General features: G+C 31.1%; 1 protein-coding gene across 2 annotated transcripts in view; it reads left to right on the top strand.

Annotated features, from left to right (window-relative positions):
- LOC118201055 (myosin heavy chain, non-muscle-like) overlaps nt 1-15,302 on the top strand; it is a 195,019-nt gene that overhangs the window by 166,714 nt on the left and 13,003 nt on the right. For both annotated transcript variants that reach the window (XM_085819553.1, XM_085819552.1), the window contains 5 exons: nt 164-325; nt 5,373-5,590; nt 11,749-11,872; nt 12,550-12,633; nt 13,492-13,616. In XM_085819553.1, coding sequence (XP_085675679.1) covers nt 164-325; nt 5,373-5,590; nt 11,749-11,872; nt 12,550-12,633; nt 13,492-13,616 — 713 coding nt within the window. The remainder of the gene's footprint in view (nt 1-163; nt 326-5,372; nt 5,591-11,748; nt 11,873-12,549; nt 12,634-13,491; nt 13,617-15,302) is intronic.

Here is a 15,302-nt window from a genome sequence, read left to right as displayed (position 1 = left end):
AAAAAGTTCCAAAAAATTTTGTCTTCCATTATAAAAGTATGGTAATTTTTAGGGGGAGTCGTAGTCTAAATTTTAATGGTTTTTCTCATTTTTTTAAAATTACTTATAGTTTTTTTTATTAACTGAAAAAGAATGCATATATCTTTTTTGTTCGTACCTGTAGGCTCGTGATCTTGAAGCAGAGCTTGAAGATGAACGTAAACAACGTGCTGCAGCAATTGCTGCGAGGAAAAAGCTGGAGAGTGATTATAAAGATATGGAACAACAGTTAGAAATTGCCAATAAAGTTAAAGAAGATTCTCTGAGGCAGTTAAAAAAATTACAGGTATTCATGTGTTTATATATTATATGTAGATTAATCTAATCAATAGTGTAATTATTTTATTTCTTTCTGAGATGCACCTTTTTCCTCCATGTAAACATTACTAAAAGGGGAATGTTGTTTTTTGTTACATATGGCTTTATTGGAAAGATCAGTCCAAGCATATAAAACAGCTCAAGTGTCACACAAGAACAATGATAAATACCATAATTTCTAGAAGAAACTCTGCGGCGTTTACATGTTTAAAACTTGAATTTTCAGCGGGTGCGGCGTTTAGGTGCACTAAAAATAAAATATTTCCTATGATGGTCATTGTGCTTAGTTTGAATAACTTTGTCATTGCACATAATTTGGATGGCCTTGTCATTGTACATAGACTGGTGCTGTTCCCACACAAAAGACCACTCAGTTGCTTTTTGCAAACATTATTTTGTTTACATTCTTTCCCTTGAACAGACCTACATGCCTTATTCACCCTAAACAGGATCTCAGAATAATAACATTCTTCCCCCTTTCAAATCAGCATTCTCATCATTTTGAATAGTCTCTCTCCTCTGCCATTTAATGAATCTTCCAGGAACCATCCTCTCCCCCACCCCTGCCTTTTCTGCAATTTTTTTCAAAGGCGGACATGACTCCACCTGCCTCGCAATAAGGAACTCTGACTCTGACCTATTTCTCCTTCAACATGAATCAATTTTTCTTGGCATTCTGCCAGATACAGATCCCATCAGTTTGGGTACAAGTATATGTTGGATAGTTTTTAAGGGAGCGGAAAATTTTTGAAAATGGCATCTAAACGGCACAGAAGCTATACTGCTGGTTTTAAGCTTAATGTAATTTCACGGGCTGAACAAAGTGGAAATAGAGCAGCAGCTCGAGAGTTTGAAGTGGACGAGTTCAACGTTGTATTTGACGTTGTAGAACTGAAAAAGAACTTAAAAATATGCCACAACAGAAACGAGCCAAAAGAAGTGGTATTGGCCAGATCTAGAGGACGACCTTGCAAACTGGATAAAGGAGCAACGAGGAAAGGGAATGGCTATTTCGACTGTAAAAATTCGCTTACAAGAAAATTTATAGCATAACAAATAAACATAAATGATTTCAAAGGAGGGCCTTGCTGTTGTAGCAGATTTATGAAAAGATAAAATATTTCTGGGCATACTAGAACAACAGTCGGACAACAATTACCAATGGACTGGCAGGATAAAAAAGCATCTTTTCTAAAATATGTAACAGATTCGGTCACAGATAATAAATATGGATGAAACGCCTTTAGCTTTCGACTCTCCTGCAAACAGAACTGGTGCAAAAACTGTATCTGTGCTTAAGACAGGGCATGAAAGAACGTCATTTACATGTGTGTTAGCTTGTGCCGCAAACAGTGACAAGCTAAAGCCGATGATCATTTTTAAACGAAAAACTATTCCGAAGGGAGAGTTTCCTAATGACGTAATTATTTGTCAAATGAGAATGGCTGGATGTGCGAAACAATCATGCATGAGTGGCTACAAAAAAGTTTGGCAGTGTCGTAAGGGATCTTTTTTCCAACCAAAACCAAAAAGGTTATTGACAATGGATTCGATGCGAGCTCGTTTACTTGAGTCAGTGAAATAATTCCTGGTAGCAATAATTCCTGGTGGTTTGACAAAAATCTTACAACTATTAGATTTGTCATGTAATAAATCCTTCAAAGCTGAAGTCCGAAAGCAGTGGAGTGTTGGATGAGTGAAGGTTTGCATACATATACCAAAAGCGGTAAAATGCGTAGAGCATCTTATGAAGAAGTTGCGAAGTGGGTAGGAAGTGCCTGGAAATCGGTAAAAACATCGTCAACGATAGCAGGGTTCAAAGAAGCTGAAATTATATCCTTAGATAAAGAGACTAAACCAGGAGAATGAATGTGATGATCTGGAAGACTTGGACTTAGATCAGGACTTACTAAATATTTTTAATTCAGATAGTGAAGAATCAGGTTTTGATGGCTTCATATGATGTATAGTTTGCTGTAATTCCTTTTGTAAGTAAAATTTAAAATTTTCTTTTGTCATCCAAATTTAATATTTCGTTGTTGCAACATTTTTTATAATATAGTCTGAGTATTACAAATATGGACTTCTTTAGTGGGTAAATATAAGTATATTCATAAACGTAAATATATTTTCAACATTTCTTACCTTTAGTTTGAGTTCTGGTTTCATTTCATGCATTTTTCTTAACTGATATGTCATATATCAGGACATAGGCCGAGATTTTGCAACTATATGGCCCACGACGGTGTCACGCGCAATTTAATCTATTGCGGCGTTTCTGTGTAATTTTTATTTTTTCCCCGCCATTTTTCTCGACTGTGGCATTTACGCTGATGCGGCCTTTCTTCCAGAAATTACAGTAATAAAAAAGAACAAACATTTATAAAGTAAGAACCAGAATAAATGAACATGGGAACAAAAGTAAAAAGTTAAAAATTTAAACAAGGAAATGCCTGAATTAAACAACAAGGAAATGAATGTAAGAGATATACGAGGGCCATCCAGGAAGTAGATTACGTTTCCGTCTGTGTCCGCTAGGGACGGGGCTAGCGCGGCCATCTTGGGGTCAGAGCGTTGCGCAGCTCAGTCTGCATCTAGCCGTGCTAGTGAGAGGTTCGTGCTGTGCTCCGTTCAGATACTGTGACGGTTTGAAATGTCTGCGTTAATTGAAAATCCCACGAGCTGCGAGGTGCGCTCAGTAATAAGGTTTCTGACTGCAAAAAACTGTAAACCGATAGAAATCTATCGGCAGCTTCGTGAAGTGTATGGGGACAACATTATCACTGAAGGTGGAGTGCGTCAGTGGGTCATAAGATTTCAAAATGGCCGAACCAATGTTCACGACGAAGATCGAAGTGGGAGACCCAGCATAGTGACCGCCGAACTTCTCGGAAAAGTCGATGCTAAAGTCCGTGAAAATCGAAATTTCACAATAACGGAACTTTCTTTGAGTTTTCCACAAATTTCGCGAAGTTTGTTGCACGAAATCATCAGCGAAAAGCTTGGTTACCACAAGTTTTGTGCAAGATGGAAGGCAAGAAGAGGTAACGAAGTGGTTGAAGGCGCAGGCGGCCAAATTTTTCGACGAAGGAATTTCCAAGCTCATACATCGCTACGATAAATGCCTTAATTTGTATGGTGACTATGTAGAAAAGTAGTATTTGAGTGTGGCTTTCATCTGTATATAATAAAATTTGTTTCCTATACTTTGTTTATTTTTTTATTCCAAAACGTAATCTTCTTTCTGGATAGCCCTCGTAGACTTTACAAGAAGTTCATGAAAGCATTCCAGTATAGTTTATTTATCTCACCACGTTTCTGAGACTCTTTATCCAGTTCTGGGCATATAAGAAGATGTTCTGCATTTATGATGCCTGAATTTCTAATTTGACATAAACTAGATGGAAGGATGCCAATTTTATTAAGATGATGTGCCATGTAACCATGACCTGTTTGCAGTCTGAAGTTTGCCACAGCCTCTTGACGGGCTTCTGACAAAACTTTTTCATGTGTCTGGAATGTTAGCCCAGGATTTGCCTGTTGATTTTGCTGTTTGGTCAAATTGAAGAGTATCCATTAATTTCTCAAAAATATGCTTTTTAAGTGGACTCTGGAGGAAGTAGTTTGCTGTCTTGTGGCCCTAGTGTTCCTCTCTTGGCTTGTGAGTGTGCCTTTTCTTTACCCTGTATACCTACATGTAAAAGGATCCATTTTGTCTTATTTCTAAGATAATCTGCATATCTGTGTCATGATTTATAACTGCAGCTTAGATGGCTGCTTTAGAATTGACTAGAATAACTGCTTTAGAGAAACAATCGGTCTTTATCTTGAGGTTTTCCAGAGCCAGTGAGATTGCGAGGATTTCTGCATCAAAATTCGACATGAAGTGTCTCACTGGAGTACATTGAGAAAATTGACCCTCATATTATGCATTCTTTGAATAATCTATTGAAAAAAATAAAAAATACAGTGAGTGAATATGATAATACTTATATATTTATTAACTTAAATTATCACTTGGTATACTTACCAAGCACATTTCCGTATTTTTTCTCTAATGTTAATTTTGTAATTAAAATTAGATCTAATTCAGTGCAATGTTTGTATAATTTGTTCTGGATAATATTCAAATTCTAGACATATTTAATGTACTTATTAGAAAGACATGCTCTGCCACATATTTATTTTTTATATGATTAGACACAAGTATTATTTAGAAATAGAAGTACTTACATATTATCCTGTTGGCTGTGAAAATTGGCTACCACTGAACCATGATAGTTGGCAAAGATCCCAACAAAATTGCACTATTGTTTCTACAAAATTCTGAAAGAATTAGTTCCTGTTTCTTTAATATACAGTCAGTAGTTGACCACTTTGTGAATAGATTTTCATTTATTTTATTAAGAATACTGTAAACTTTCTGAAGATAATTGCTCCAATCTATGACTGTTTTGTCAGCCATATTTAGCTGATGATATCATGCCCATTAATGTATACTTTTTGAATTGATCCCATAATTTTGAAAATAATATACTGCAGAAAACTAATCCCAGATTTTATTCTCCTCCCCCCCAAATGCAAGACATTAACAGTTAATTTATATCCTTGTTCATAAAAACAAAACGAAGCTTATTGAGAGTCAGTTGGGGTTTCATCAAACGAATGCCTGGATTGTAGTTATGTCACTCTTACCCCTAATTGGCACTAAACAAGTTGCTTGGTGATAGTTTCATGGCCAACAAAACAATATGTAGGTACCTAAAATATATTGCTTTATACGAATTGAGAATATTTGTTAAATTCAAATTATGTATATATATAGTTTGAAAGTTTGAAATATAGGTACCTAAAATATATTGCTTTATACGAATCGAGAATATTTGTTAAATTCAAATTGTGATATATATATATAGTTTGAAAGTTTTCAAACAAGCTGTAATTCATCATGATTTTAAGTAACTTACAATAAACAACATTTCATAGATATATAAAATATTTTTAATATTTATAAGGCTCAAATGAAAGATTATCAACGAGAAGTTGAGGAATCCCGTTTAGCCAAAGAAGAATTAACTTTACAAGCCAAAGAAGCTGAGAAAAAGCAAAAAACGTTGGAAGCAGATTTAATTCAGCTTCAAGAAGATTTGGCCAGTTCGGAAAGAGCAAGGAAGGCTGCGGAAGCTGAAAGAGATGAATTACATGAGGAGATAAATAGCAGTGCATCAAAAGGGTAAATTATATTCAAATGCTTATAATTATAAGATCCAGTAGATTTTAGTTTCTCTGCCTTGCTCTAGGATTCTTGTCGCCTTAGTATAATATTCCTTGTATCCTACATAGTAGTATCATTGTTTATAATTTTTCATTTATAGGTGAAAAGGTAAACAATATTCGTATGTTTTTTATTTTCTCATTAAGATCGCTGATTAACAATTTAGAAACGTTAAAAATTTAGTTGTATTGCATAATGATCTGTTTTAAACTTCTCACTATATGGATGACAGCAATGTTTGTTAAATTAACTTTCTTTAATATAAAAATTAAGACATGTATTCATCTATTCTGTAACAGGGCTCAGAGGGATACACAGTTCACATACATAAACAATTTTTTTTTAGAGACTGATTTTTCATGAGTCTCATAATCTTTGTTGTAAATGTTTATATAACAATGAGCGCAGTAAGAAAAAGAAACAATTTTTCTACCTTTTCAGTAGCACAGTACCTCACCATAATCTTCATTTGGTTTTGAGTGATCCAGAGATTATACACCAAATAGTATGAAAATGTTCTTTAACATATTCACATATGAAGAGCCAGATAAAATGTTTTACAAATTATTATATGATTTTCATTTGAAGTTCAAGTAGTCATTAGATGAGACTGTTCTTTCAAATTAGCATAAAAAAGTGCAGTGTTACTAATCTTGTACTTCATTTTATAGAAGCACAATTAGAATAGAATGTTTATCCCTCTGGTGGTGATTAATCTTTAACTGCTGTGACAAATATTTTTTCATGTCTACTGTAAGCTGTCTTATAAATTGCTTTAAAAAAAAAAACTCTTTAAAATAGATACTTTTTTACACCTGTATGAAAGCTAATTTATGAACAAATTACAAATATAAAAAGAATTTTAATTTAGTTATACCATTTTTAAAAATATGTAATAATTTTAATCAATTTAAATATGAACTGCTTTATCATGTTCTATAGATTCTTTCCTTTATTTAAACCATCTGATGAACCATAAGCAATTCAATAAAAATAAAAATCTTACTTTTGAAATAATACACATAAATACCTCACATCCTATACCATCAGTCAACATATAAACAGTCAATATCTTTATGATTTGATTTGAAAATGGCAGAATAAAGCAATTTAATTTCCATTTCATTAATATCCATCAGTTCACACCTATTTTGATCAGAATATCTCATTCAGCATTTGTTGATTTTTACATTATTCCATTTCCTGATTAATTTGATCACTTTTTTTATCAAAAAACAAATTCTATGTGTCTTTGGGCTGTGTTTCAGAGCCTCTTTCTGCAGAATGTTTCAGACCAAGAAGTTAGATGATAAAATTGTGCTTTCGTGTTCATGCAGTACAATTTGACTCTTTTTTACACCACTTGAAATTATGTTTTCCATAAAAATTATGCTCTTGTGGGCAGTCACCTGAAACTTCATCCCTAAAAAGCTAAGATGCTAAGATTCCTCCCCCCTTTCTCCCCCACTCTGAGTAATAGCAAATAGAATAGTAATACCATAATAGCAAACATACTCTTCAGAATTTTTTTTATATATATATATATATATATAGTTGGGTTTGAAAGATGTTTTCTTATCGAGTTGAAGCCTAACTATCACTTATATGAAAGATGAGAATCAGGTAAATAATGTCTATCACACACAAAAACTGGTACACATCTGCTGTGAGCAATCTCCTAGATTGTTAAAATATTAAAAGAGAAAACATGTGGTAACTAAATGAAAAAGGGTAGGGACCATTTTCTATTTTTAGGGGTGAAAATAAGGTGCAGAAAGTGTGCAGTCTAGGAATGCACAGAGCTGTGAAAGGTTAATATTGTTTACCATTATTCTAACACATCATATATAAGTCAAAAAGTCATCATCTTGAGTTTATTGTGAAGATGTAAAATTAGGTACCACATGATTTCACATAATAGAATTTTAAAGTGGAGGGAATATTAATATGCCTTTTTAATCACCATGAAGCAACCCAGGATCGCTTTGTCCCCCCATTGCATAGTATCAGTGTTCAGAATGTGAATCATGTACCGGAATGCGATATGTTACAAAACAGTATGGAAACCAATAGAACAAGTAGTTTTATGCTAAAACCCTGATTTTATCATGGAACTTAAAAAGAAAATGAAAAGCAATCTATACATCAATCTATATATCTACAATCATTAGTAATGGAAACTTGAAAATTCTTTCAAGTGGCATAAATGCAAATACACAATAATATTTAAAAGTATAGTAAATTCTGAGATTTCCTTTTTTATGTAGTTTAGTAATATTTTCCAAAAAGCTTCATATTTGAGCATTTATTTATTCATAATACGGTTAATTTCTTAAAATTAAAGTTTCATTTTAGGTACAATATTTTACTTCTTTTTTGTCCAGGATTAGTTTTAATGTTTAATTTAAAGTCTTAGCCATTTGTCTTCCATTTTTCATTTTAATGAGCCAGAAGTGTTTTGCTCTTTTTCTTTTCCTTTCAATACTTTGCATTTAAATGATACAGACTTCTAAAAAGCTGTAATTTAATTACATTTTTCCCATTTTGCACCTTTGTATGTTCTTGTGCAGGCATCCGAACACATAATGTATATTCTTGCAGATTAAACATTCGGGCGCTTGCACATGAATATGGCATGAGTGATTTCAAAGTATAAACAGTAAAAACAGGGTTTGTACAAATCTTAAGAGCCTATAAAAGTCCTTAATGTCAACCAAAGATTCTTCATTTTAATTGTCTGAATTTTGTTTTCCTTACAACTGCCATTTTGAGTATTAATTAATATTTTGGAAGATTATTTTTTGGTGATTCACTGACAGATATGTATTTCTATACAAAATTTTTTCATTCGTAGATCTGTGGATTCTTCTACAATTTTTTTAAAACATTATAACATTGATAAATTTCATTAAAATAATGATAGTATATATTATTATATATAGCTCTTATATATTATTTAAGAAATAACATTAAAATAAAACTTATTTTTACCCTGTCATATTATAAAGTGACATCACTTTCTATTTTGATAACTATTATTGCACTATTTTTGAATCTGAAAAATAAACAAGGTAATAAATGTTATAAAGTACAATTTCTATAACACTTTTTTGAAAAAGTAAAACAGTTATAGTGATTATTTTAAAATTTCTTTTTTTATTATCTTTCATGTCAAAAGTTTTTCCACATGTACCTGTCTTGGAATATTCAGAATTCAAGTGTGTATCAGTTTTCACTATAAAATTCATTTTACACTTTTCTTCTCTGAGTTTGTTTTTTTATTTTTTATTTATTTTTTTTCCCCCACTATTTTTTACATTGCACCTGAGAAGGATTTGAAGGCAAGATTCCCAACCATCAATTCCAGACAAATGTGACCAAATGAAAATGTCTTCATGCTGTTAACATATAATGGATGTGTTTTAGGAAATTTGTGATAAATTTCTAACTTTTGGAGAATTTTGGGATAAATAATAAAGACATATTTATTTTAATTTTCTACTTCTGATTCTAGAAGTCTGCCTCTTAACATGTTTGCCTTTCCTTTATTTCTTTTCGTTTTACCAGACGTAAGTATGGAAAATATGAAACTTCTAATATTACTTCTAAGCTTGTCACAGGGACAGGCATCTGCTGGAAGGAATTTTTCTGTTAATAAAGAAATTGAAAACTGGTGATTTAAAACAGTCATCTTATATATCTCAGCACATCATATACAGGGCTGGTCATTAAGCATTTTCCCACCTGATGCAATCTAATGTGGGTGCTAAATTCTACTGCCTGGTGCCTTCCAAATTCTAAAATTTTTGCCATTCCTAAATTCTGCTGCCCAGTGCCTGTCCTAAATTCTAAAAGTTTTGCATCCCTAGATTTTGTTTTGCAGTGCTTCACGAAATTCTAAACACCAGCCACACCAGCTCTGGTACAGGCTCGGACCATATATCATTTCATTATTTATTCTCAGTGTTTGTATTATTTACTAAAAAAAATAAAATTAGCAGTTTCTTCTGTACAATCTAAATACAAGAACAGTTTTTTAAAATAACAGAAACCTTTGATTAAATCCAAAAATTTTAAGATGAAGAGGAAAACTTATTGAGGTAGACAGTGAATTACATAAAGAATAACAATTATTCCTCAAAGGTTTGTTTTTGAGACATTGACATGTTAGGAGATGAAGCAGAAACGTGGAAACATTGTTTTACTTACTGAAATAAATTTCTGATTGCTAAAAAAAGAAGGAAGTTGAAATGTTTTATAGACAAGACAAAATGTATAAAACATAAATGTACAAACATTTATGTATAAAACATAAATGTTTACATTTATGTATAAAACATAAATGTTTTATAGCTTTTAAGGTATAATTATTGTAATAATGTTATTTATTAAAGGCAATGAATTAGGGGATATAGTGGCTAAGTCAGAAGTGGAAATGTCCAGTCCTCCTGTTTCTCCTGTAAACACACAGAAGGCTATTATACTGAAAATGTTAATTATCTGGGATAGTAATATTAAGTCAGACATGGAGTCGGTTAGATATCGTAAGTAGAAGGCTCTTCAGACCAGACTAAGGATTGGTCACTGTAGACTTACTCCTTGGTATCTGCTGAGTGGGGAGAGTGAATCTGTACTGAATGTGAAATGCTTATATCCATCCAACCTATAGCTGATTCTCCACTTTTAAATTCTTCTTGTCATTTACATTTTTTAAATACAAACATTTCATTAACTACTTCGTTGGGACCAAAACTTCATTTTAATGCGTTTATGTTTTTTAATCCATTCATTTGTATCATAGTTTTTTTTTTTTTTTTTTTAAAGTATAGTGACCAAAACTTCATTTTAATGCGTTTATGTTTTTTAATCCATTAATTTGTATCTTTTTTTTTTTTTTTTTTTTTTTTTTTTTTAGTAATCGTGATTTAGCAAATGTTTTTGAATTTTCTGTGAGCACATTCATAGTTTTAAGTACTCATTTTATGAGGTATTTTGCACCACAGTGCATAATAATTTTGTTTAACATTTTAGTCTTACATAATTACATGGACAAAAACTAATTACAATATTAGTATACTACATACAATATTAGTAATACTTGAACAATATTACAATATTATTAATACTTACAATATTAGTAAGTATTAATAATATTGTAATATAATATTAACAATATTAGTAATACTTGAACACAAACTAATTACAATATTAGTTTGTGTTCAAGCTCCATGTATGTTTGGGTATATTTTGACTTACTGAATAATTAGTCCATTGTCTGGTGCATAACAATCATTTCTAACTTTGCACCATATCCAGACCAACTAACCTCAGGCCCCCGTTCCTAGCAAGGGTCAGCGAATAAAAGTACAGAGGTGGCCTCTCGTGATACCACGCCTAAATATTTTTAATTCATTAAATTCATTCTAAGTACTTGTCATATATAAGTACTTTTTATACAGTTTATTTGTCGTACGTAAGTACTTAGTGAGTATGAAATAAAAATTTTATTAATCATTGGGCTTTTATTTTTTTTATTTGGGGTGGTTAATCTTAGGAAATAATGCAGGTAGCCAGTGGCCTAGGAATGGCCCTAACTAACCATATTCCCCTGTCTGTTTATGGTGGGAATGATTACTGATTCTGTAAGAGTAATGTAGTTTCTAATATTTTACATCAGTGTAAAAAATACAAGCACTTTTTTCTTTATTCTGAATGATAAATGCATTATTATACATTGAAATTTTTAGACTCCCAGTGTACTTTGCTCGAAATATAATCTATTAGTTTTCGCAATTGTAGTCCATTTAGTAATTACTTTATCTATTGTCTGATAAAGCAAGTGCACATAGGAGAATTTAATTGTACTTTACAAATTATTCAAATGGTATTATAGATTACAGTAGTTTATTTTTTTCACTTATTAGAAATAATGGGAAAACATGCTTCTAAATTATTTAGTTTGTAATCTGGTTTTTATGAAAAATACAATTCATATACACAGAATCATATGAATGTTAAAGAAGTCCAGTGTTTGTTTCCCCAGTCATCTCTATTGTTATGAGCAAATTTCTAATTTCCTATACTATTTGTATTATGATGCTCATAAATATTTACAGGTCTCTGCTAGTAGATGAAAAGCGAAGGCTTGAGGCACGAATTCAGCAACTTGAAGAAGAAATGGAAGAAGAACAAGGGAATTCTGAAGCTTTACTAGAAAAGGCTAGGAAATCTCAGACACAAGTAAGTAACACTAGCTAATTTATAAATTTTACTTAAAATGATATGTACTACTTTACTTAAAATGAAAATTCACAAGAATGGGCAGTTATTAGAAAATGTTACATTAAGTTCTTTTTATTAAATATCATGTATAATCAACATGCTTAAGAAATGTCAGTTGCACATGTACCTATATATTTATATGTATATGTTGCATTTAAATTAAATATGCAATGCAACTGCATTTTGATATAAATTTCACTTCTGATGTATCCAAGAGAAAGATCATTTATAATTTTTTTAATTACCTTTAATAGAAATAAAATTCTTTGCTGTACTTTAAACTAACTAAAATTTGAAATAATAAAACATATAAAATTGTAATGTTTAGTGGTTTCCCCAAAAGGTTTTGATATTGTTGCTGACACAGAATAAAATTTGATTTTCTAAAAACTTTAAGATCTGCCAGGAGCAAATTTTACTTTGCTGTTTCTAAACTGAATGTAGCAATTTCTATATGTGAAAGCTTCTTCAAGGCCAATTTTTAATTGTACCAGTTCTGCCTCATGCACCATCATTATTGTTTTTGTGCAATATACAGTAATAAGCTCAATGAAATGTGAATTTAAAAAAAAATTATTATTTAGTTTTGTCCTTTAATTCTGCATGAAACTTGAATAATTCTTTTTGTGTTTTAGATAGAACAATTAACTGCTGAATTAGCATCTGAAAAAGCTACATCACAGATGTTAGAAAATAGCAGGATATTGTTAGAAAGACAGGTAAATTTAGTTTAATAATTTAATTTGAAAGCCCCCCCCCCCGTTTGTTATTTGGCTTCCTTGAAATAGCCATATTTGCATTTATAATAAGTGTGTGTGTGAAATTTCTGCATTTTTTTGTTAACATACATTTTAATTCCTAATCATCCACTGTTCTGCTTTATCTCAATTAAGTATCTTATTGAACATTGATAGCATCCAAGACATAAAAATGCATGTTATTTGGTAGTCAAATAAATCAAACCAAACCATTTTTACTGGACTGTTTAAGTAGTAAAATCATGATAGAAAGTTCAATTTGTTGGGGTAAGAGTATATTTCCCATTATAACAATGCTCCAATTCATTCATCTGCAGTTACAATTACAAAATTTATTTAAATTAGTCGTAGAAAGCTGCTTTCTCTTGTACATTAAACCTTCTCAGACTATTATTGTTTTCAAACATGAAAAATATTCTTGCTAGTAAGAAATCTGTATCAGATTTGGTAGTCATATGCCCAGTTTGCAGACTTTGAGGAATCATATTTTAGGGAGGATGTGAAAAAATTAATATTGTTAAGTATATTGACTTTAATAGTAATTATGTAGAGAAATTATAAATAAATTCATTTTTTTCTCACTTTTATACATTTCACTGCTGTAGTGAAAATCTTTAAACAAGATCCATCTTTTTAATTCCTAAGAATTTGTAATATAAAGCTTCAAGAGAATGCTGTATAATTGGCTATGTAAGATGAGTAAATAAAAGAATGAAAAAGGACATAAATAACTTTTTCTTCCCTTCCTTATCAAATCGTACATATTTACAATATAGTGAAGAGAAGCATGTACCTAATAAAGTTGTGTTGTTTTTCTAGAACAAAGAATTAAAATTAAAACTTCAAGAGGTGGAAAGTTCTCAAAGAGCAAAATCAAAAACAGCTATAGCATCCTTAGAATCTAAACTTGGTCAGTTAGAAGAGCAATTAGAAGAAGAAACTAGGTATGTTTTTCATATTTATAATATAAAAATCAAGATCAAAGTTTAGATATATTAGTAGATGTCAGTTATAAACTCAGCTATAAGAATTTAAAATGCCATAGTGCAATTTTTGTTATTTCTTGAGGTTCAGATATTTATTATTTTGAAAAACAGGATGCAGTAGTAATTTCTGAAATTTTTATAATATGTTGGAGAAAATAGATCTGTAACTTCCAACAAAAAGAGAAATCTTTTTCAAGAAATTTTCAGCTAGTTCTCGGAACTTAACATCTACACTTCTAGTCAAGAAGGACTTTGTTACATAGTTAATAAGATTTGTTTTCATGCATGTTGAAAAATGTGCTCTGAGAATTTTGCTTTCAGTTACAGTTTTCCAGTGACATCACTGATATCTGTTATTTGATAGTATATAAATGATTCTAATGAAGCATCTTTAGTACTTTAAAAATAACCATTATTTCCTTTGGATTTCAATTGAGCTGTATAAAATTCTATTGTTTCCTTTTTGATGGTTATAGCAGAAGCAGTAAAAGTCATTACGCTCAAAAACATTGGCAAAAATAAGCATCACTGATACCTGAATGTTTAAATCTCAGTAGAGCCTTTGAGTATCCTGAAGCATTGTACTATTATCTGTTACACATTAGGCTAAGAAGTAAATGTTAGGGACTTAAACTGCTAACATCTGTGAAGTTCATTTTCTTTCTTAAGTGGTGGTAAAATCAAGAAGAAAAAAAAATATTGATTCAAAATTCTTTTCAGCAGTAAAAATTCATTAAAATTTTTTATGAAAGTCTTATGAGAAAATCATAAATATTTCCTGGAGATGAATAAATAGACAGCTCCCAAGAAATAGTAATGTTGCATGATCCATGGAAAGCAGTTTGGCCTTTAATCCTTCATTCTCACTTAGGTTTTGTGCTCATTGATCTTACAGCAATGAATGATGTAGCTGTAGGATATACCATGTCTCTAAAACATATTTCTGAACTACATTTTTCATTGCCTCTTTGATTTCTTCACTATGAATATTGTAGTTAGAAGTTAAGAGCATGGTAGTTTATTTGTTAGGAAATTTCTGATGCTAATAAAGGTCATATAAAACATAGGAAGTTGTAGCATGCTTTATAACTTCTGCTGAGCTATTAAGAGAGAAGTTTCTAGACTTCTATATTCAAAAGTTGTTATTTACATATCTGAAATTATATTTTTTATATTGATATATGTATAGTCTCATAAGATTTAACTATTATCTGTGCATTATAAGAAGTCTTTACTAGGTAAGCAAAATTTTATTACATATTTGAATTTAATAACAGAAATATTATACCGTACAAAGTCTGTAATCGGGACGTCCATTATCCGGAATGATCTATAATCTGGACCTCAAAGCCACCACCTTTTTTTTGTGTGTGTGCTTTACTCATGTGTGTTTAGCACAAAAAGGGAAGTAACTTAAACAACTTGCATTGAACTAAATGTTTAATAAAGTAAACAAATAAATATTAAGCCTTTTTGTGTGTGTGTAAATTTTGATACTCTTTAGATCATAATTGCTCTTTATTTCATAAATTACGGTTTCACAATTTTAATTGTGTAATTTCTGCATGCCATCTTACCAGATTTAAATTGATGATCTATAATCCGGAAAAACCCTTAATCGGTAATCGCTGAAGTCCCGACGAT

The sequence above is a fragment of the Stegodyphus dumicola genome, chromosome 6 (assembly GCF_044657685.1).
Source record: "Stegodyphus dumicola isolate Sdum_Otavi_A_Nest chromosome 6, ASM4465768v1".
Lineage (NCBI taxonomy): Eukaryota > Metazoa > Arthropoda > Arachnida > Araneae > Eresidae > Stegodyphus > Stegodyphus dumicola.
This window is presented reverse-complemented; position numbering and strand designations above follow the sequence as displayed.